The following is a 24,541-nucleotide window of genomic DNA, read 5'->3' as shown; positions in this document are numbered from 1 at the left end:
TAGATACCCTTTGGTACCCTTTGACACTCCAAAATCTGGTGATTCACGAAATATAATAATGCTTTTTAATAGTAATGAATGGCATCTTATTCAGATCCAAAGAAAGCAATGTCTATCTCAGAGAAAGAAAAGAGCCAGGAGTGTTAAGGAACTGGGAGGCAGTCTCCAGAAAGTCATAGGAAAATGTGAACAGAAACACTTCACCTACTAGCTTTCTCTGATATTGTACTTTCTAAATAACCTCTTTTCAATTTCTTTTCTCAATTCAGTAGAAAAAATGAGATTACAGGGAAGGCAAAACTGCTCACATAACCAAACACTTTTTTGGGGGGAGGGGCATAAATGGAGGAGTGCAGGTGGGGAACTGGCTTGCTGTTAGTAGCGTCTACTACCTCTCATCTCCCCTTTAATAAGTTGGATACAGAAAATCTTTTTTTTTCCAAATTTTTGTTTTATTTCAAAATTATAAGATTTATATATTAATTTGTTTGCTATACATAATATGCAATTCAATCTAAAGAAAAACTACTTCACATTTCAAATAAAAACAATGATGTCTTAGAAAAATTATAAAGGGCCAGAAAATTGTATATATCTTGCTGTAGGTTTACAATAAGTTCTCTCCAAACAAGTACAAATCTCAAAGCAGCCTAAAAAAAGCTATAATAAGTGATTTATAAAATAATCTAAGCTCTATGATTAAAATTTCTTGCTCTTTGGAAAATAATGGCACATTATAATGGCACAATAATAGCGCATAGTGAATTTAAGACAAAAATATTTAACAGTTTAATTAAACACAAAAGGCTTTTACTCAGTATACAAAAAACGTTAAATTATTGCAACATGTTTCTGGAGTGAAAATTAAGAAGTATGCTTCACCAAGAAAACTGGACATCGATACAAAAATTTCCTCTTCAAAAAGTTTCTTAGTTTTAACTTATCAGAGAGGAACAGCATTTCTTCACTGCATCCCTAGGGAGAAGGAAGGAGGAAGGAGAAAATGGTCAGAATGTAATAACCTTCCCACAAACATGCCTGCTGAAAACTTTTCTTACCAAGAAGGCCTGTATAGATATTAAAGGTCAAATGTCATTAAAGCAATCTTAAATGTAACATTTTGACATGATACAATTTGTTGGTCTGACAGTGTCTGAAATATGTGTCATTATTAGATCTTGGGAATCTTTTTGAAATGGCATTTATTCCAATAAGATTTTAGGTGTATATAAGCGATCCTATTTGAGCAAAATAAATTAGCTATCGAAAAAAGTGATACCAACAAGGGATAGCGAGTGAGAGCTCCAATTACTTTTCAAATGCAAAATTTAGAGAAAAGCTACAAATTTTAAAAAAATGAATGAACCTTATATTAACTTGTCACACTGAATACATTTTTGGCAGATAATTATTTCTACGTTGAATTATCATTTCGTATTAAAATTCAAACAAGTTAAAAATATCTGGCATAGTGTTAGAATCAAGTCACTAATGATGCTTTATCATAGAGGAATCTTGAATGCTGTTCTATATAGGTAAAAGGGTTTGTAAAGGTACCCATCATTTCCAGGAAACTGTAAAGATCACTAGGGGTGAACAGACAAAAAGGTGGGGCAAGAAATATCCTAACAGCAAAGTCCATAGGAGACTACTAACAGTCCTCTCTCTCCATCAAGAACCTTGTAAATAGCCGGGAGTTGGGGGATGGGGGAGGTGGGGCCCGAGTGGAATGGAAATGGAAATAGAGATCTACCGAGGCTTCAAGATACACTGGTGGATCCCAATATACTGGGAGAACAATTCCTTTTGCATCCTTGGACGACTTGTAATTTTTTCTCCTTTAAATTTTATATCCCATTTATGATGGAATAAAAGGCTGAACTAATTTTCTGCATTATTAAAAAGCATGATTTTTTTTCTTGGTTCCTTACATATGTTACATTTCAAAGGTTGGAAAAGAGGAATGGATCCCATTTTTTCTCTAAAGTTAAATTGCATAAATCTCTTTGCCATATGGAATAAAGTTATTCCAGCAATATTGGCTTTAGAGTAAAATGCCAACAGGCTCCATTCTCTACATCCCCACTAACTTTAATTTTTAAGTAAGATATATGTTCCAGAAGCTTACACTCTCATTACAAAGTGTTTCTCCTACCCTCTTCTACTGGGTAGGCCTTCTCTAACTTTTAGATCTAATAATGAAACCATAAATAAGTCACAAATAAAACAAAATTACTCAAAACTTTATAACTATAAAGATATGTAGGCGAAATACATATAATTCACTCTCTCCATCCAATTCTGTAACGTTGAGACGTATAACATAAGATACTTGTCACTTCTTTTTTTTCAGTGAATTTATTTCTTATGTTAAAGAGAACAATCTGAGAGTCACTTCCAAAAGCTATTTTTAAAAGATCTTGTCAAATTTAGCATTCCACATTGGCAGTATAGAACTAACTATGGTAACAAGGGAAAGAGATTAAAAAAAACTTACCTTGCATATGGGATATATGATAAACTATACCTGTAAGAGAAGGATAAAATGTGAGATTTCCAAGTATATAGATTTTTAAGCATACCAAATAATTTTAATTATTCCAAAACAAGAAAAGCAGCTGGTTATAATAAGTAAAATTACCCTCTTGTGTTATATATACTCTTAAAAAATAAAAGAGCTCTGCAAGAACTAAATGTACTGCTAAGATATTCTCGGTGTTTAAGGAACTCGTTACCCATTAAACAGAAATACTGACCAAGGAAAAATATAAAGATATGAGATAACAATTTCAATTCTCAAGAGATCCAATTTAACTTCTTCACAGTAATAATCTTATTAAAAAATCACAAGTTCAAGCACAGATGCTGGTGCAGTCCACTGAAGACCTTCTTCCAAGGTGATATGGGCGCTTTAAATTACTATTGTGAGTCTGGCCACTCAAAGAGTTCTGAATCTACCTAATTATGTTATCTCTTCTAGCTTATATCTTTCCAATTTTCCCACTAGAATAAGCATGAGATTTTGTTAAGCACATGTTAAAACCTAGGTAAACTATACCTAAATGACCTACAAATACTAAAGTATTTCCTGATTTCAGTCCAGTTACTTTCTCAAAGAAGGAAATAAAGTTACTTTGTCATGATGAGCCTGGAGTCAGGGGGACCTGAATTCAAATCCAACCTCTGATACTCACTGGCTGTGCAATTCTTGGCAAATCACTAACTTCTGTTTGCCTCAGTTTCAACTGTAACAGGGGTTAATGTTGTGAGGATCAAATGTGATCCTTGTAAAATACTTACCATAGGTCCTAGAATATATAAAAGCTATTATTAGATACTCAAATTTTGTCAGGAAGTAAGGTCCAACTCATCAACCTGTAGTTTGTAGCATCCAATCTCTTCCCTTTTTGAAAATGGGGATATTTGCCCTTCAATAGTACAGCACTACTCACATTCACCATGATCTTTTACAGATTACTTTGAAACTGAAACCTGAATTTGAAAGATAGTAGTTTAGCAATATGATGTCTGCAACTCTCCTGAGATGCAGTTCATTTGAGTTTGATGCCCTGCACTGCAGGCAGCTACCTGCTCTTTTATGGTCTTATTCCCAAACTCTATTATTAGCCTCTTTGCTGTATCTTTTCTAGTCTCAAAGTCACTTTCCTTAGCAAAGAGTTTAGTAGCTCAGCTTTACTCCCGTCATCTGTTATCAGTATCCCTTCCACCTTCAGCAGTCATCCTATTCCTCCTCTGATCCTTTTTTGCTCCTCAATACAGCTTCTCTACTATTGTTCTCTTTATGCTGTAATAATTTCTCTTTCCTTGACAGCTTAAATGCTTTTTCCTGAGAAACATTATCTTTGTTAGGTGGACTCCACCCCTGGCAAAAAGCCCATCATTCTCTTATTTTGAGCTATAATTCAGAAATTCAAATCCCATTCTTAAACAATATCTTCCTATACAGCAATAAACTCTAGAAAGAAAGAAAAGAAAAGAAAGAGAGAGGAAGAGAGAGAATGAAAGGAAGGAAGGAAGAAACAAAGGCTGTTTTTCCATTAAAAAAAAGGCATCTCTTCATGCTTCCTGCTCACTAGGAGAGTGAAGAGGCATTTCTCAAACTCTATTACCTTCTCTTCTAGGATAGAATTCAGGCAACATTCTGAGCTTAGTTGCTTGTCTGTGACAAAGACAAACACTCTGTACATTACGTGGGATACTACAAAATTCTCTTGTTCTTTGTACTTGTAAGAAGAAACAGTTTCAGGCCTTCTTTTTGGTAGCTGTTGTGCCCACAGCCCCTGTATGGCCAACTGCCCTTTATGCCTGCAGGGAGCTACTGAGGAAGGCTTAGTTGTTTATGGCAGTCTTCCTAGCTTTTATCTTGCGATGAGGCTAGCTTGCTCAACTGCCTTTGACTGACCATCAGTGGTTTCCTGAGAAAGGCCCACAGTACCTTGAAAATGTTGGCACTAAATGTTTTGTTGACTTGAGCTTAATTATGCTACTTTCAAATTAAGCAGAGGTCTCTCAAGGAAAAGACACTCAAAATTCCCAGAGACACAAATAAATGAAATTTTTTAAAGTACCAAATTCAGAAAGTTCACTTTTAGCTTCCATAATTAAATGGAAAACTTAGCATTTGCTAATTCTGACAAATTAGGTGCCTTTCAAATGGGGTTATACATAATCAAGCTGGATAGTATAGTGCAAAGAACAGAAACCTTGGAGTCTGGGCACTTGGACTCCTGTTCTAGCTCTGCTACTAATTAGGCTCTGCAACTTTAGGCAAGTTACTCAATTACTATGGGGATCAATTTCATTAACTATGAAATGGGGGGAGGGCCCTCAACTACATAATCCCATGGATCTAGGACTGTCTTAGACTATGTAATCTCATCTAATTTTAGAAGATAACAAATGCATTCATCTCTATTGCTATATTCATTAAGGTTTTCTACCACCTTTAAAACAGCAATTACAAACGAGTGTTTTTAAACATAAAAGTAACAACTTTGCTATCTTTCATCTAAGGACTGAAAAAAATTAACATATAGATTTAATCTGTTAGAACTTCCACTATTAGCAATCCAAGAAAGAGCTTTATCATTTTCTTGGAAACTGCTGACGCTTGGTTTATATTGGAAAATTTATAATTAAAAAATCACTACGAAGTATGCCTTAGCTCCAAATTTCTAAATAATGGAGAACTACTTACTTTACTTTGGAAAAAAATTAATGCAACAGTTGGTCTTCTGTTCAGCACTCAGACTATTACGCCACTTAGTTTTAGTAAATAATTATTAAAATAATAAAAAAAGAATTGGTTGGATTTATCATTCGCCAAGCCATAAAAATGTTTTCCCCCTAAATTTCAAACAATAAAAATCCTTTTGTCCCTTCCCAGGTTAATAGTATATAGCCTTTGAATTAAATCCTTCTAAAAATGCAGGAGACTGATAGGAAAGGAGTAGAGAAAACAAGAGCCATTATATTATTAAGGATACCATAAGACTTAAAGAAAACAAAGGAAAATACTCTAATTGCTCAAACAATGTTTTTCAGCTGAGGAAGGAAGGAAGGAAGGGAGGGAGGGAGGGACAAAGAAAGAAAGAGACAAAGAAAGGGAGAAAGAAAGAGGCAAAGAAACAAAAAAAGAAAGAGACAAAGAAACAAAGAAAGGCTGTTTTTCCATTAAAAAAAAAAAGAAGGCAGCTCTTCATAACAGTGAAGATTCTCCCAAGACGTCAAAATGGATGACTACTATCCATTTCTGGTGATTCACATAAGCACAAATCATGGTGATAAAAGGAAGGTAACTGTCAAAGTTTGCAAAGTCTTCAGCAAGAAATCCAAGGTCTTAGGTGAACAGGAATTGTTTCCATTACTCGGTCAAAGAAGGCAGGGATACAGAGATAAGAAAAGCAGATTTGGGAAGTGAATAACTGGCGAAGACGATGGTATATAAGGATAGGATTTGGGTTTCTAGACTACTAGCTTAAAATACGGTAATGGGAAGGTAGGCAATACATCTAACAAGGACTAAGAAAAAAGGTACTTTCAGGCAGATAAGTGGCGCAGAGGATAGAATACAGGGCCTGAAGTAAGGAAAATCTGAGTTCAAATTCGATCTCAGACAGCTACTCACTGTATGACCCTGGACAAGCCACAAAACTCCTGTCTGCCTCAATCTCCTCAACTGTAAAATATGGATAATAATAGCAACCTAACTCCCAAGGTTGTTTTAAGGACCAAAAGAAATAATATTGGTAAAGCACTTAGCACAAGGCCTGGCACATAGCAGACAACTAATGATGCTTGTTTCCTTCTCTCTTATTGGCCTGGAGTCTTGAAGTTTAATCAAAAGGGTTTTTAGAAGCATTTTAGAGGCAAAGAGGGCTGTGTGATTCTGAGTAAGTCACTAAATTTCTGTTTGCCTCAGTTTCCTCATCTGTAAAATGGGGATCTATTTCTCATGGTTATGAGAATCAAATGAGAGAGTATTTGCAAAATGCTTAGCACAGTGCCTGACACACAGTGAATTGTGAATAAATGCTTCCTTCCTTTCCTCCTTTAAACTAAAAAGAGACAAGGAGAAAAAAACAGCCACCAACCTATCTACCATAGAGAAGAAACATAAAGTAGGATGAAGGATAATGGTTGATATTCAGGGTGTTCCTAAAGCCTGGACACATAGGAAATGTCGAGTTATTGCATAGAGTTCACGTGAATCTTGCAAAGGGCATCAACCTTTGCATCACAAATGACGGAAATCACATTGAAGATGTTTTTTGTTAATATCCAATTAAGTAAAATGTTGTTGAAAATTTCATTCATTTCATTTCTAGAAAACATCCACTTTAGGAACACCCTGTATAAAAATGTTCACAAGAAGAAAAATGCCAGACAGGAGCAAGTAGTAAAATTCATAGCCTCTAATGTCTATATACAAATGTAGAAAGAATAAGCATGATGAATTAGCCTAACACAAGAAGGCAAATATGAGATTCAAAACTATCATATAGCTTTAGATAGGTATCACTAATTCAAAAGAAACAAGATATGTAAAAAGGGGAAGAAGCTAGCATTATGTATTAAGAAGACAGACATATAGGTGGGAACCAGGAGGAGTCGGGGGGGTGGGGTGGGCTAGAGAGAACTGAGTGAAGATCAATGCAGGCAGAAACAGAAGCAATTTTGTCATGAAAATACACTGCAGTCTACCTAGACAGCCCCCAGCCCCCCCAAAAGGAAGATGAGAAGTTTGGGAAATAGTTCGCAATCCTAAAACAGAGGCATAATATAATGGTGATGATGATAATGTTCAGTCGTTTCAGGCTGTCCGACCCTTTGTGGTTCCATTTATTTTTCTTGACAAAGACATTGGAGTGGTTTGCCATTTCCTTCTCCAGATCATTTAACAGATAAGGAAACTGGAGCCAACAGGGTTAAGTGACTTGTCCAGGGTAACACAGCTAGTGTCTGAGGCCAGATTTGAATTCACAAAGATGAGTTCTCCTGATTCCAGGGCCTGTACTCTACTCACTGGGCCAGAAATGGGCATAAGCTGGAGTTCTGTCTCTGCCAAAAACAGCAGCTCATTATTTCTTATCTTGCCTTAACGCTAATTTTATCTTTGAAAGGGTGGAGGAACCAATTCATTTCCAGATCAGATTCTCACCAACAACTGCTTACTAAGGAAATACTCACTTCCTCTTGGAGTCTGTAAAAGAGAAGAGGAAAGCAAGCCAACATCTGACATGAACTCAAGATTTTTGGAAGAATGGATTTCAAAGACCTCAAAGGTAGAACAGGTAGGATGCCGGGGACTAAAATTCTACAGGGGAGATCAGCTCTTGAGATATGGTAATAGGAAACAATTCTTACGAAGAGGAAAAAGGGAGAAGAGAGACATATTTAGTTGCAGAGGTATGTTGGAAGCAGTACCCTAACCCTGTCCCCCGTTCAAGTGAGTCTAGTTTTCCTTAAAGATACTTGGAGATTTGATTAGCTCAGAGGATTAAAAGGCTTGTGTGGTTGATGTCACTTCCTGGTTGTATGAGTACAAAACAGCCCTGAGGAGCTCCAGCCCTTTGTATGACTGCCAGACCACAATGGGCAAACACAGACAGGGAGAGCTTCACTCAATCAACTCATGGTGTCCTCAGAGCACAGCCTTCCTGCACTATGGCCAAACACATCTCCTTCTGTTAACTACTGAATGACCTACAGGTGTCTCTTTTCAGTGTTTGGAGTGAAAGCTGAAGCTGTCTCTTTTTAAATCTCTGAAACTGGTACTGCACCAACAGACCTCAGCAAATCAACTGAGGTTGTGACTGGCACATTTGTCTATATCCTCAGTTCCAGAAAAGTCTCTAGGCTCCTGGGGAGAATCACTATAATTTCTTCTTAAATGCTTCTCAACAAAGTCCATGTGGCACTGGTCCCAATGGCCTCTCACCTGCCCTACAAAAATGTCACAAGCAGTTCCTTCAGCAGTTTTTCAGACTGTCCCAAAATTAGAGTTGAGCTGGGCCCAGGCCTACGCCTACCAGTTGGTGGGCCTGAGGACCAATAACCTCCCCAAGTACAAGAAGGTGTCCAAGTTCAACCACCAATAGTTTGATACAGTTATCTTCAGGACATCATTCTTAAAGACACAGAGCATGTTTGTGTCAGTATCCCCTGAATAATCAGACAGTGAACGCTCTAATTCTCGGCAGGGTTGAGGGTACTTCACAGTAAGGAGAAGCCATCACCATTTCTAGCATCATCCTCACAAAAGCACAGAGGCCAATCTGGCCTCAGCTTTGTTTTGTTCTGTTCCTGCCTACCACAATAATTGCTCTGGGCTAGATGTGACTCAGGCCAGTTTCCTAGTTAGTAAAAACGTACTCAGCCAGAACAGAGGAAGGATATTCACCCAGGATACACATCAAGGACACTACGAGTTGATTGACCTGACAAAAACTCCCCTGCCTTTGAATTATCATTTGTGATCTGCCAGTCAAACCTCAGAAAAAGGGTAAAGCTCCACGTGACTATTTATCTTCAAGAAATTAGGAGGTGATGTCAACCACTCCAGACTGATTCCCTAAGCCAATCAAATCTAAAGGAAAGATTCAGTACCTAATTAAGTGAAAACTAGCTTATATGAGGAGGACAAAAGATTAGGATATTGCTCTCAGCACAAGAAGGAACTCAAAAACCAACTTCAATTTTGAAAAGATGTAAAAAAAAAAATAAAAGGGTCAGCAGTAAAGGAAAAATACAAAAGTGATACGGTACTGCAAGAATGAGCTAGAACTGATAAGGAAAGACACAAAGAGGGCTTTTTTCTGCAGTCGATTTTTGGTAATTCTACTGGGAAATGTATCAAAGAAGGGATGGCTACAGATAAAAATTAATGAGAGAAAGTAAAGTAGTTCATTTTTACTTAGCTTTTTCCGGCCAAAGATGACCATGGACCATAAAGGACAGAATAAATGAGGCTAACAGGTAGTTAACATCTAAGGTAAGTAAGGAGATAATGAGAAAAAGCTGGCTGCCTTTGATGAGTTTAATTCCCCAGGTCAAATAAACTACATCTTCATATACCAAAAGAACTGGTGGATGTGAATGCTGACCTACTGTGAATGATATCTCAAAATCACGTTGAGTGAGCCAGGCTTTGAGCAGCAGGGAAGATGACGTTCATTCAGGTAGGGGGTAAGCTACATGGCCACTGAAATGAACTTTGGAATTCAGCGAGGTATGAATTTAAATGTATTCAATAACAGCCTAGACATACAACATCTAAACTCTTTATCATGAAAATACATTCCAATTGTTCAAAATGTCAGTGGCTTAAAAAATTGTATCTGGTCACAACATGCACTAGAGATATTCACTCTGATGCTATGAGCTCAGAAATCCTCTCTCTTTGAAGATGAACTACACAGTTCTGTTTAAGATACAACAGTAGAAAGCCTGCTGTTTTAAAATTTACCTTGCTTTCATCAGATCAGGTAATGGGATGGTATCTTTGAAATATTTCATAAATTCAAGAGGAAGCAATTAACAACTCCTAGGTGATAATACGCTTTAAAATCAATATAAGAACTTACCAACTCATTGCCAAAAACTGTAATATGCAGAACAACACAGCCAATCCTTTTTTATGCCACTAACAGAAAAACAAAAAATATTCATTAGTAGGAACATTTTACAATATATTTTCAACATAATGTCTAATTCATGACTGTGATCACTTTTAAACACCTAGAGTGGTCTTCTTGTCTCCATTTTTACTAGATGTGGAATTTAATTGAACTGAAACCTTCTGAACCATTTCTAAAGTGTTTTCCACATCCTAGGGCTTTACTTTGCCCATTAACTAATTATCTTCAATATGCAATATTTTTTTTAAAAAGCTTCTAAAGTCATTGCTTTTAGGGCAAGAACACAAACTCTTCAATATATTAAACTTTTCAGGACAATTTCTATTTTCCCCCCATATCTGGTACTAAAATCTTAGTTGCCAGAACTCCATACTTTGGTAATTCAGTCACTGCTGTGATCCCTCTCAATATCAGCAGAGAGTCCTCAATAGTTAATCGAAGGCTCCCAAACTCTGTAAGTTTCACTTCCTTCCACTTGCAACTTTTGAGTCTTTCTGTGTTTGGTAGATGTATTTTTAAGAGGAAGTCTTCATTTTATCTTGATCTTTTAAACATTATTTTAAGTGTTTACACTTTGGGTTCAATCTTCGAAATTTAAGCTAATTTTTTTTCTCAATCCAGAGGTATCACCTCATCCTCAAATTAGCAAAAACCAGAAAACTTCTTATCAGGAAAGTTGCAGGAAGGAGAGGCAGTGAATTGGTTCAACTGTTTGGAAAATAAGGAGTTGTACAAGAAAAGTTTCTTAACTATATTTACATCCTTTGACCTAAAAATCCTTCAACTAAGATTATGTCCCAAGGAGGTTATGAACATCAAGAAAGGAGCTATATATGCAAAAATATTCACACCAGCATTACTGGTTATAACAAAAAGTTATAAATTAAATACATGACCAAAACTAGGGAATGCTTGAACAAATTATGGTATATGAGTGTCAGTGAAATAAAGAACGGTGAAAATGAAGAATTAAGAGAAACATGAGAGGACCGATATCAAGTGATGTAGAATAAAAATGCAAAGCCAAAATAACTACACACACACACACACACGCGCTCGCGCTCTCTCTCTCTCTCTCTCTCTCTCTCTCTCTCTTCCCCCCACCCCCTTCTCTTTCTCTCTCTGTAAATCATGAAAAGTCAGAGCTAACAAAATCCAGGTCAAATGCAAAAGATAATGTTGGTACCACAATATAAAAATTAAAACATGTATCTTCTCATTTCCTTTTATTAATAATTTACAAACTACAAAAAGTGGAAAGTAACAAAGTTCTGATCACAATCATGCTATTTTTCACTGCTTTCCACAATAGTCTAATGTACTTTTGGGGCGAGGTTTGTTTGGGAATATGTTGTGGTATCATAACAAATTTTTAAAAATTGTTTCTCAGCTACTTAAAGAGAGACAGACAGACAGACAAACCCATTCTGGAATTACAAACGTGCATTTAAAGCCAGTGGCATGGTAACCCCTCATTCTTATGCAATAAGCTATTACTCTTAGGTAAATTTCCTTAATAATGGAAACATGTCTTTTAGACACCATTTAAAAAAATTTAACCAATTTCCAGGGAAGTCTTCTCTGAAACTAAAATGCAATTATGCAATTTTTTGTTTTCTTAAGAATAATTTAACACTTTCTTAATGATTTCAATTCATTAATGCATCTTTATTAACATTAATTATGAACTGCTCTTCTCTAAATGATAGTGCCAAGGTTACTGAAATATGTGTAGTCTTAACCTAGACTAGTGAGGATTTGGGGGGGGGGGGGGCTTTTTCTATTTTTTTCTGCCTCCCATCAGGTTTTAGCTGTCAATTTTTTGTTATTGTTCCTATGCTCTTCCTCTTATGTCCTCTTTATTTGCTACAAAGTATGACTAGACTAATTAAAATACTATGTCAAATAAAAAGTAATAGTCTGGGAAGTCAACTTTCCACAAAGCAGAAGGGGCTTTAATATTAAGTTGGTCGAGGTTATTTTCCCTCACTAATTTCCAAATTCTAGGCTGTGTTAATACGACCTGCAGATACCCACTGGCATTATTATAATGAATTTTATAATCATCTTTTATTCTCTTGGTGAACTCAAGGGGACCTTGAAGCAAATCTACTCTTCAGTTCCTTGAATTTTACCCCAAACACTGCTCCAGTTTGCTGAGCTCAGTAGTGATATATTTAAAAGTTTTTAACAGAAAACTAGACAGCTGCTAACACTTACCCAAAGAGCAGCACACAGAGTTAATACCAAACAAAGCTAAGTAAAAAAGAAAGATAGCATTTATTCGTAGGTAGTAATGTCACATGAGTCAAACTGTCTAAAAATATGTACTTATTTACAAATAAGTCCCATTCAAGAGTTGGCAAATGACCTTGAAAATATTTTCTTATTAAAATACTGAAAATCATCTCTAAAAATAATTTAAAACGTGTTTAATATTGCCTTGCCCAAAGCCTTATTTGCAATATTGCTTTGCACAAACATCTGTTGATTGAGTTGAAACTGATGATACTGAACCTACAAGTTTAAGACTGAAAAGTTTTTAGAAAGACAATTAGCACCAATTTATGAAAATGTTAAAAATTAGTGCTTACAGAACATAATCATATTTTATTCATATATACGCTAAGCCTAAAGCAATAGTTTCCTTACACATGGAAAAAATTGTCATCTTTGATAAACTAAGGATTAAGGTGAATGGTATGAGAATATGGTGCTACAAGGTGACAATTTACTTTTGGATCACGGGAAGAATTAAAAGGAACTGAAATTAAAGTGAGACACAGAATCTAATTAGTTTTAGTTTCAACTCTGCCCTTCATATCTTAAGCAATTAAGTAAAATTATCAGTGAAGACAATACAAGTTTTAAATCTATTACTGGTGTCACTTTTTTGTCCAGTATATGACATTTTAGAAGCTTTTCAACAGTTTAAACAAGCAGATGAAGACAACAGAGAAGTCTGATGGAAAAAATCTTAAGTCTAATGATAAGTAAATTAAATTATTTTTGTTTGTTGAATTGAATTCTTAATTAAACATAACCTTTTAGTAAGCAAGCATAGAGGTCAAGTTACCAGATACCTAGATTAAGTAGTCCTACAAAAACTGAATTTAACTGAATTTGATATATCTAATAGGATGCACATTTTTTTCTTACAAAAAAGCTTAATGCAGGTACCATATATTCTGTATTTTTCAAGGAAGATTTTATGGGTAAAACTGTTTAATAAAAACAGAGTAGTAGTACATGGATAATACAAATATTTTCATTATAATATATACAACTTAAACCACTGTACAAAATGTGCTTTAAAGTCTTCAAAAATAATTAAATGTATTTACCAACATGATAACTGTAGCAAACAACCTTGTAGATTCAAACATTTTTTTCAGTTGTTTCACAGGTCCCATTAAGAAGCAAGTACTATTTGAAAAAAGTCAAAAGAAAAAAGAATTGAGACATATTCAGCCAAATCTTTGTTAATTAAAAACTGGAATAAATTGTTAATAAAAATCAGATAGGTACTAGTTTGAATAAAATTCATATCATATTTAGATGTGTGCATGCAATTTATGTTTTTCCACATATTGTTACAGCTATTGTGTCTAAGTGGAGATAATGTGTCTCTTAAATAAATTTCTTTCATCCAAACTCCTAAAAAGTGAATTTAAATATTTCAGTTACCAGAGGCACAATATTCTGATTTACAAAATTACTCATATTGTTAACTTATAGTGCTGACAATTTATCTTGCATTTCTAAGGTATTTTTCCCCATTTATGTAGTACCCAATTTGACTATTTACCTATCCTTATGTTTACTGAATTTGATGATAATGAAAATTCTATGACTAAAAAGACTAAAAATACAACTTAGTTGAAGTGAATAAATAATATATTTATAAATACACTGCTTCTCTCTATTGTAAAGAATAACCATTTGTGAAGTTAAAATTAACCCTATGCTTTAATTAGAGGTGTCAATACACTGGATCATTGACTAAACATAGCTCCCTACTACAAAATCTAAGGTGTAGAAAACACATAACACTGATAGCAATTCAAACATAACAGTGATTCATAGGGATATGAAAGCTTCAGTGAGAGAAAAAGTCTTACTTAAAAACATATAATTTCTATGAACAATAATGGCAAACTCCTAAGTTAATGAATTTGCTAATTTTTTTGGTTTTATAGGCATCAGAAATAGTTTGCAAAAGTTAGATTCCATTTAAACTAGTAATTCAATACTAAGTTACTTTTAAGACATTTACCTACTCTCTACTTTGTGAGAGGTACTAGAGAACATACAAAGATAAAGACAAGGAACTGCCTTCATGGAGCATACATACTATTCCTTGACTAAAAGTCCTCAGTGAATTATAACTTTTAGCATTTCATAAGTCTTGCATAGTATGTATCAAGAAGCAATATTTGCCACATGGTTTTACCTAAACTTTTATTTAGACATACAACTAACCTTTCAGCTTTAGTTTCTTCATCCATAAAATGGGGCTAATATTTTCACTATCTACATCACAAGGCTATTATGAGGACTGAGATGAAAAATTTTGAAAATTATAAAGAATTACATGTATATAAGATGATATTAAGATTTGAATTATTACTATCATTACTATTGAAACTTTAGAAAACAGTAGTATAAATAAATGAAGTTTAAGAATTCACTAACTTATTTGCTTTAGATATCAAAAACTGTGCAGTTATGATTTGCATAATATAAGCCAATAAGATTAATATTTTTAGAAAAAAGCAATTAAATGTTTCTAGTTAATATGATTTTAAAAGGTAAATATTTAGCAGCAATATAAAAGGGAAAATATTTAACATACACATACCTGGCTAATGCAGAAATATTTCCCAAAGTATAGAAAACTGCAAAAAGTTTTATCCCTCCGGGAAGCCACAGCAATGCTGTTCCCTGTATAATATTTTAGAGTTAATCCAACGTGCTTCTAAACCAAAAGAGACTAATCACCTACTACTAAACATAATTTAAAAATATAAGTCAATATTAAAGATGTTACATAGCTCATTTGTAGGGAAGGATCTATAAACAACTTGATATTTTTTTTCAGGCCTAGTTCCAAGCAACAACTAGCACTAAAAAGACTTCTTTGTGGAATCTGCTGTTTAAATAGAGCTCAATGGACCAGGGATTAGGAGACCCAAATTCTAGGCATTCCTTTCCCACTAATGAGCTGTAGAACCTTTAGCAAAAAGCTTTCCCTCTCTGAGCCTAGATGATAAAATGAAACGGCTGAATTAAATAAACTCTAAACTTCCTTCCAACTCTTAACATTCTATGAAATACTCTTTTTCAGTGACAGGTTAAAAAAATAACGACAAATCTAAATTACTCGGGCTTTCCCCACACACAAACTGCTCTTTCTGGATAAACTTGGTGATTGTTTTTCTTAGAAAAAAAAAAAAAAGAACAAAAGTTATTTAAAAAAAAAAAAACCTCATATGTAGTATTGTTCTAATATTGGTTACCAAAAAATACAGACCATATCCCAAAAATAAACTATCTGGGAAAAAATATATGTATAGGGAAATGATCACATTTCAATATATTTATTGTTTTTTATATCTTAATTGAAATAAAAACATAATTTATTTTTCTCACTTTTTTGTTATTTGTGTATGTTTTCTTCTCAACTGTTCCACCGAACATTAGTTTCACTACCACCCACTGCATTTGAAAAGCAGAATTTTTGGAATCCAGGAAAGAGAGATTCAGTAGATTCAGGAATTATTTTAAAGAGCTAAAATCCAGCAGATTTCATTTACATCTGCATATCAGATGCTAACATATCTACTGGCATTGTGGTATCTTCACTCACCAAAAGTCTCATAGCCTTGCCTAATACTAAAAGCTTGGATCATGGGCTGAATTCAGGCTTTATACAAGACAGATTTAAGGGGTTAAAAAAAAAAAGTATACCAAGAGAGGTTACATTCCTGGGCTCAACCTTGTATTTCAAGTGACAACCTCAAACCTAAGAAAACTATACCACCTCTGGACTTGAAGTACTTACATCTGTATGGTTGCAAATATTTTTGGCTATTAGTCTTATTTATATTAAATATTTTTAAAAATAAGGTTTTGACTTACGATAACTGAACATAAAATGCCACTTATGAAACATATGGCAAACCACTTCAATCTAGTATTCCAAGAAAGTGTTGAGGCATCCAGGACCTTAAAGAGGAGGGAGAAAAAAAGGTTTGAAAACCATATTTAAATTACCACTCCGATCCTTACATTTTTTTCCATGATAAATTGAGGCAATGGTCTGATTCTGAGAGATATTTTAATTTCATATATGGTCATGTGACTTAAGTACCTAAAGACACTATTTTAAAAGAGGCTCAAGGTCATTATGACCTTACAATAACCAAAATACATTAAACTAAAAATGTTTTCAATTGACAATTTATTTCATGAGCAAACTCCTAAATATTAGGTAAATCCTTATCAAATTATATGAATTAATATGACCTATACAGTACTGAGTAAGCCACCACATTCAACTACTAAATACCACAATTAAATCTTATTTACCATCAAAGTTGGAACAGATCTGTTAACAGCTAAATGAAGAAATTAAATATTTAGAATTAGGAATAATTTCCTCTCCAAAATGTGAATGTATAATGCACAAGTGCATTTCAAAGTAATATTGCATGTTTTAAGAGTAGTAAAATAAAATTAGTACTTTTAAAAAGTATTCCCCAGTTTAAAATCCTATGGTCATATTCCTTACCTGATCAAATCCATCATGGATCCTTAGGTAGCATGAAAAGTAGATAAGAATAACTAAATAAAGATTTTTGTCAATTAACCAGTCAATATTAATTTTTAATATAGCATAAAGTATTTGCTCACTTTGTTTTAATTTTTCATCTACGTTATAAGTGTTGATTTCATATGAAAGAAAGGTTTTTCACATGGATACCATAACAGTAATGACAGATTTGAGAAGAGTAACCACTGTGAATTTTCTTGTTACTCCCAGAGTGTGGCCTCCCCCAATCTCCTCACCATCACGAGTCCATGCTGTGGAGGAACTTTCACCTTGGGGACCAATCCTCAAGATTAGTTGACTGCCTCTCTAAGCATACTTTTTCAGAAAAGTCTCAGCCATGCACTATTTCTCCCCTTGCTCTCTGACCATCTCCTTCTCCATAGCTTCCTCACCAACCACTTCCTCTGGTAATTCTCCTAATTCACTTAAAATGCCTGCCATCGCATACCCTCTCCTTTCCCCCCCCTCCCTCTACTTTCCAGTTCTGAACCCATGAGCCAACATCAAAACAAACTGGCTATTACTCCCTGATGGGGTTTGTTAATCTAGTCCCCAAAAGCCCAACTCACCATCCCAGGAATTTTCAGACCAAAGTGACACTCCTATTAGGAAGTAAAATACCTTTAAAGGCAGGGACTATATTTTCCAAACAACTGAAAATGGGAAATGGACAACAAAAATTACACTGATGTTGATTATACTTTCATCCACAAGTTTAACCAATGTAAATCAAAAGTTGTTTGTTCTTCGTTTAGAAGAGGACCAATAACATCATGGGGTGATATCTTGAGTTACATGTGAATTGGATTTAAGTGAGGCAGAGCTGCACAAGCTCATCAGCCAAGTCCAGTGGCCAGACAAAAGGGATGCAACAGATGATGGTATCTTTGATGCCCGATCAATCTTTAAGTACTCTACAATGCCTGCTTCAGCCACTTTCATGGCAATTGGAACAAATTGTTTTCATCTGCCCGTTTCACCAGGGAAAGTCTTCACATGCTTGAAGCAGACATCCCCCTAACTCACCAACGAATCTGAGGTCTGTCCATTACCCTCAACCTAGTTTAGCCCACCTGCCCAGATGGTTTTAATAGGGTATGGCCACTATGCATGCTACAACTTCTAGGATAGGAGCCCCAGGTGAGAGATGGATGAAAGTTGGACACCAAAGGTAGATAAGCATCCCTGAAAAGGGCTCAGCAAGTCCTCACACCAGATGTGCTAGTCCTTCCTGAACACCCCATACAACAGTGCCTACCATGAGTGAAATCATTTCATATAGCAAAAGGCAAATCTTGCACTTACTCTAAGAATTGACACATAGGAAATCCAGAGCTCTCCTTTAACCCACAATCATTCGCAGGAACTACTAAAGCCTTCTTTAATATTTTTTATGAAATAGTTATAGTTCAAAATGTTTCAACTACTGATTGGCACCATCTGTAGGCAAGCCTGGAAAGCCAAGTACCCTTTATAATACCACTTCTGTGGGGAGACTTGCTTTTAGTCTGCCTTGTATAATTTGGTGCTTTTATGTGAGAAAGAGCAGATTGTCTTGCATAGCTTCTCATGCACACATCCTCTGCCTCATTCTTCCTATCTATACTCCAGCTACTTTTTTAAAAAGCACACATCCATAGTACTGAGAAATATGGGTATCCTACTTCACTTCTAAAAAGAATTCCATATCACCTCAGGGTTATAGAAGCCCTTTGTGAAAAAAAAAATGCACTAGAAATAAAACTATAAGGTTACTGACTTGATCAGAACTTGATAGGATTTCCTATATCCTAAAACACTATGAGTTGTAAGGTTACTCACTAATCAATTGGGACCCTTATGCATACAAAAATGTCTATTACCAAAGAAGTTTCTTAAGGCAGTCCACATTGCTGGTTTAACTAGTACACTTAGAAGATTTCTTCAGAGTTAAAAAGATGTATCATTTCTCTTAAAAATTCTCCTAATAGGAGCAACTAGATGGTACAGTGGATAGAGCATGGGCCCTGGTATCAGGAGGACCTAAATTCAAATCTAACCCCAAACACAACACTTACTAGCTGTGTGGCCCTGGGCAAGTCACTTAGCCCCAACTGCCTCGCACCCCCCCCTCAATTCTCCTAATGTAATGTAAGTTCTTTGAGGGGCAGGAACTGTTCCATTTTTGTATCCTGGTGCCTCTGTATCATGACTTAAAAAAAAAGTGGTATTTGCTGGACATGGTGAATCCCACATAACACATAAAGAATTAAACAGACATTTTGACAGACATGAAAAGATTTATTATTTATGTGGGTATTATTTCTAAATCTGTATACAGTCAAATCATTAATTCATCAAAGCTAATATCAGTTTTTTTTTAAAATCAGAAAAATATATGCTGTACAATAAAAAGAGCTTAACCCAGAACAAATGAAAATTTAAAATGGGAAATAGCATCTCCTGGAATAATTAGCTTCCATCTGTCCAATAATCATTTTTAAGGAATTTTTTTCAGCAAGATTTTTGTACTTCTATTTTCACTTTCTTTGTTTTTTTCATGGTTTTTTCCTTTTGTTCTGTTTCTTCTTTCACAACATAACTAATATGAAAATGTGTTTTACCTGATTGTACATGTATAACCTATACCAAATTGCTCACCATCTTGGGGAGGGGGGAGAGGAGGAAGGGAGGCAGAAAAATCTGGAACTCAAAATCTTATAAAAAAAAAATGAAAGGTGAAAACTGTCCTTACATGAAAACTGGAAAAAATACTATTTACATTTTTTTTAAAAAGATTCTGTTCTATAGTCATATAGAAAATGCTCTAAATCACTATTGATTAGAGGAATGCAAATCAAAACAATTCTGAGGTACCACATCACACGTATCAGATTGACTAACATGACAAAAAAGGAAAATGATAAATGTTGGAGAAGATGTGGGAAAATTGGAACACTAATGCATTGTTGATTGAGCTGTGAGCTGATCTAACCATTGTAGAGAGCAATTTAGAACTATGCCCAAAGGGCTATAAAACTGTGCATACTCTTTGACCCAGCATTACCACTTCTAGGTCTGTATCCCAAAGAGATCATAAGAATGGGAAAAGGACCCACATGTACAAAAATATGTATAGCAGTTCTTTCTGTGGTGGCAAAGAATCAGAAACTGAGGGGATGCCCATGAATTGGGGAATGGCTGAACAATTTATGGTGTATGTATACACACACACACACACACACACACACACGTTATGGTGTGTATATATACATATGAAACGGTGAGCAGGTAGACTTCAGAAAAACCTGGAAAGACTTTTATGAACTGATGCTGAGTGAAATGAGCAGAACCAGGAGAACACTGTACACAATAACAGCCATACTTCACAATGACTGACTTTGATAGACTTATCTCTTCTCAGCAACGCAAGGATCTACGACAACTCCAAAAGACTCACGATGGAAAATGCTAGCCACATCCTGAGAAAGAACTCTGGAATTTGAATGCAGATGGAAATATACTATTTACTCTCCTTTTCTTTTGTTGTTTTGTTCGGTTTCTTCTTTCTCATGGTTCCTACCATTAGCTCTAATTCTTCTTTACATCACGACTAATGGGAAAATATGTTTAATGTGAATGTATAAGTAGAGTCTATATCAGAGTGCACACCATCTTGGAGAGGAGGGAGGAGAGGAGAAAATTCAAAATTCAAAATCTTATGGAAGTGAATGTTGAAAACTAAAAATAAATTAATTACATTTTTAAAAATAACTTTTTTTAAAAAAAAGATTTTGTGCTTCTTTGATCATTCAGTCAATTTCAATTTTTAAAAAGTTATTGTCTGCAGCACCATGTTGTTAAATTCTCTTTTCATCACTTTCCTGCATAGCTCTCATTTCTTTTTCCCATTTTTTTTCTTCTTCCATTCACTTTCTTGTTTTTTGGCTCCTTTTTAAAAGTCTCTTTTCCCTCTTCTAAAAATTCTTGTTGGGCTTGTGTCCAATTTGCATTTTCTTTTGAGACTTTGCTTGTAGGTGTTATCTTTTGATTCTTTTAAGCTTCCCCACTCTCCATACAAGCTCTTTATAACTGGGTTCTTTTTTTGTTTGTTTGTTTGCTCACTCTTCCAGCAGAGATTTGCTCTTGGCTTTGGACTTCATGTTAGTGTTGTGCTTTGTTAATTTCTGGGGGGATACCTAGCCTGAGCTTCTGCTGCCTTCACAGTTCAGAGTCTGGGGTGGGGGTTTACAATTTTCAATGCTTCCAAAGTGGTCTGACCTAGGGGGGAAGTCTGTTCACTGGCCTCGTGGTATGAGCTCTGAGTTCCTGACCCAGGTTTGGATCTATTGGCTTATGTACAGTTAAGTTTCAGTAGACTGCTGCTGGACTCAGGCACTGTTAGTACACTGGGAGGTTCCACAGGTTGGAGCAACTGAACTGTAGCTCTCCTATGGTCTGCCCTGGTTCTTCCACTGGGGGCTTATGTGCTGGGCCACAGGTTAGAACTGAGTCACTGCTCAACCCCATGGGGAACCACGGAGCAAAGCTTATAGTAGGTGTTTATGCTCTGTCCTCAGCTAGGATCTGCTCAGTCACTACTGCTCTTTTCTACCCAGGATCTGTGATCTTTAACTGCTTAATGGATAACAGATTTGCCAGACAGCAACTGTTTCTGTTCCCTGTGCTAAATCAAGGGTCCCTTGGTATCCCTTTCTCTGCCCTGGTCTTGCTACTATTACCACCACCACAGTGCTCCTGGACAGCCCTAACCCAGTATCTGAAGATCTTTCTATCTGTCTTCCTAAGCTTCTCTGAGCTGGGAAAATGACTCTGTGACTTTTTCTTAGTTTTCCTGATGTGAATTCGGTCTGGCATGTTTTCTGGGTTGTTGCAGAGGAGATATGTTGGAATAGCTAAGCAAAAATGCCAACTCTCTGCCACCTTGACTGCCCTCCAAAAACCATTTCAAATGAAACAATATATTTAAAGTTTTTAAAATACCCCGTATTTCCCCATGCATAAGACACTCCCATGTACAAGACACACCTTAATTTTAGGGCCCAAAATTTGAAAAAAAAAATGTATTGCATAAAGTTACTGAACTCAAGTTTTATTCACCTGCTCATAGCTTTCAGGCATCTTTTGGGCAAGTCTGGTACATGTATGCATGCTTAGTCCATTCCATTTCATGAACCTGAAGCACCAATTGTGTCCTCCCTTGAAATCAGTAACTTCTTTTCCATCAGCAATCCTTCTTGCCTCATGCTTGCCCCATCTTTGTGGATGCAGGAATTCCAATTGCCCTTTGCTCTTCAATCCATATCTTTAGTTCCCTCTCTAAATCAGGCCATTTTGCTGACTTGCCTCTCATGGCCTTCTTCTGCCGTGGCGTTTTCAGTAGGGTTTCTTCTTCCCGTAGCCAGTCTCAGATTTTTTTTCTCAGTTGGATGAAGACCAAACTTAAGTCCAGCAGCATGATTTCCATTCACTTTCGCAAACTTTTAACTTGAATTCAGCACTGTATGAAAATCTTTTCTGAGTCATTTCTGGGCAGAACGTGGCAAAACGTAACCTAATATACCGATAACAAATGCGAAACAATGAGTGCAAATATAACAAGCATGACAAAGCAGGAAATGCAAGTAAAAAAAATCTACAACCAGGGGGCGGAGCCAAGATGGCCGCATGAAGGCAGCGTCTTACTGGAGCTCCCTCACAAGGTCTGTCAGATTCCTATAAAAAAGTGAATTTGAGCAGATTTGAGAGAGTCAGAAACCGCGAGCAGTCTGCGTGGGGATAATTTCCGAGCCGAGAGAGTCTGAAAGGCCGGAGGCACGAACCTGTAGGCTCGGAGAGTGCTCGGTGCAGAGCTGCTCCAGACCAAGGCAGAAGCGGCTGGCTGGGAAATCCACATGGGAGATGGGCTGGAAGAAAGCTGGGCACCCGAAACCGGCGGAGATCCCCAGGCCTCCCAACACAGGACGGCAGTCTGTGGAAGCGACGAGAGGCAGCGCAACGCCACCAGTGAAACACCGTCTCCAGAAGTTTGCAGCCCTAACGTATTAAACGCGGCTTCTTGAACTTCCGGGAGCCTTAATGGCCAGGTAAACAGCTCTAATCCCTCCCCTCCCGACCCAGAGAATTCCTTGGGAAAAAAAAAAAGAACGCTGGAACTGAGCAGAAAGTAGTGGGGCTTCAGTGGTCAAATAGTAGAAGTTCATTAGTCCCATAGGGGCAGAGTCGGCAGAGGTCAACGCCAGGAGCCCAGACGTAACCTTGCTCCCCCAGGGGAAGTGCCAGACATCAGCTCAAACAACAAACAGCTGAGACCATTGCTGAAAAGCAAGTGCTGAAGAGCACCCACAGGGAGTGAGATGCCAGGGAGCCAGACCCCTCCCCCACACCTTAGGAAACTGAAGGCTATAATTCTAGACTCACAACCCCCAGAATAAGAAAGGTGGGACAGAAAGCCCTGAGGCCCAAAGGTAGAAATTCATTGTAAAGCCAGCAAAAGGCAAACCAACATAAGAAGAACACAAAAAAACCGAGGACAATAGATTCTTTTTATGGAGACAGACAGGATCAAAATACCAATATGGAAGCGTAAAGTAACGATACTGTAGATACATCAGATACCTCAAAAGGTAATATGAACTGGTCTCCAGCCCAAAAAGCACTGCTGGAAGAGCTAAAGGAGGATTTTAAAAACCAAATTAGGGAGCTAAAAGAAAATATGGAAAAAATGGAAAAAAAATCCACTGATGAAATCAAGTCCCTAAAGAATAAGATTGGCGAAATGGCTACGGAGATTCAGAATCTAGAGAGAGAAAAGGACACCCTGAGAGGCAAAATCAACCAATTGGAAAAGGAGACTCAAAAGCAAAATGTAAACACTAACTCATTAAAAATTAGACTTGAGCAAGTGGAAGCTAATGAATCTATGAGGCACCAAGAAGTAATAAAACAAAATGTAAAGAATGAAAAAATAGAAAAAAAATGTGAAATATCTGATTGGCAAAACAACTGACCTGGAAAATAGATCCAGGAGAGACAATTTAAGAGTTATTGGTCTACCGGAAATCCACGATGAAAAAAAGAGCCTTGACAGTATCTTCGAAGAAATTTCAAAGACAACTGCCCAGAGGTCCTAGAACCAGAGGGCAAAATAGTCATTGAAAGAATTCACCGATCACCCCCTGATAGAGATCCCAAACTGAAAACACCAAGAAATATTATAGCCAAATTTCAGAGCTATAAACTCAAGGAGAAAATACTGCAAGCAGCCAAAAAGAGGTAATTCAAATATCGTGGAACTACAGTCAGGATCACCCAGGATCTCTCAGCTTCCACATTAAAAGACAAGAGAAATTGGAATATGATATTCCGAAGGGCAAAAGAGCTGGGACTACAAGCAAGGATCAACTACCCAGCAAAACTAAGCATAATTTTCCAGGCAAGGCGATGGACATTCAATGAAATAAGGGAATTCCAGACCTTCCTGATGAAAAGGCCAGAACTCAATGGAAAATTTGATCTCCAAATACAAAACTCAAAAGAGACATAA

General features: G+C 36.3%; 1 protein-coding gene across 1 annotated transcript in view; it reads right to left on the bottom strand.

The window, feature by feature from the left end:
* Positions 1 to 399: 399 nt before the first annotated feature.
* Positions 400 to 24,541, bottom strand: part of SFT2D1 (SFT2 domain containing 1) — a 47,572-nt gene continuing 23,430 nt past the window's right edge. Inside the window, exons 2-8 of the mRNA XM_036767594.1 lie at positions 16,302 to 16,388; positions 15,022 to 15,104; positions 13,505 to 13,586; positions 12,381 to 12,416; positions 10,107 to 10,165; positions 2,498 to 2,527; positions 400 to 975 (exon numbers count right to left, since the gene is read on the bottom strand). Of these exons, the coding sequence (XP_036623489.1) occupies positions 936 to 975; positions 2,498 to 2,527; positions 10,107 to 10,165; positions 12,381 to 12,416; positions 13,505 to 13,586; positions 15,022 to 15,104; positions 16,302 to 16,388 (417 nt within the window). The 3' untranslated portion in view covers positions 400 to 935. The remainder of the gene's footprint in view (positions 976 to 2,497; positions 2,528 to 10,106; positions 10,166 to 12,380; positions 12,417 to 13,504; positions 13,587 to 15,021; positions 15,105 to 16,301; positions 16,389 to 24,541) is intronic.

The sequence above is a fragment of the Trichosurus vulpecula genome, chromosome 7, assembly GCF_011100635.1.
Source record: "Trichosurus vulpecula isolate mTriVul1 chromosome 7, mTriVul1.pri, whole genome shotgun sequence".
NCBI classification, from domain to species: Eukaryota; Metazoa; Chordata; class Mammalia; order Diprotodontia; family Phalangeridae; genus Trichosurus; species Trichosurus vulpecula.
This window is presented reverse-complemented; position numbering and strand designations above follow the sequence as displayed.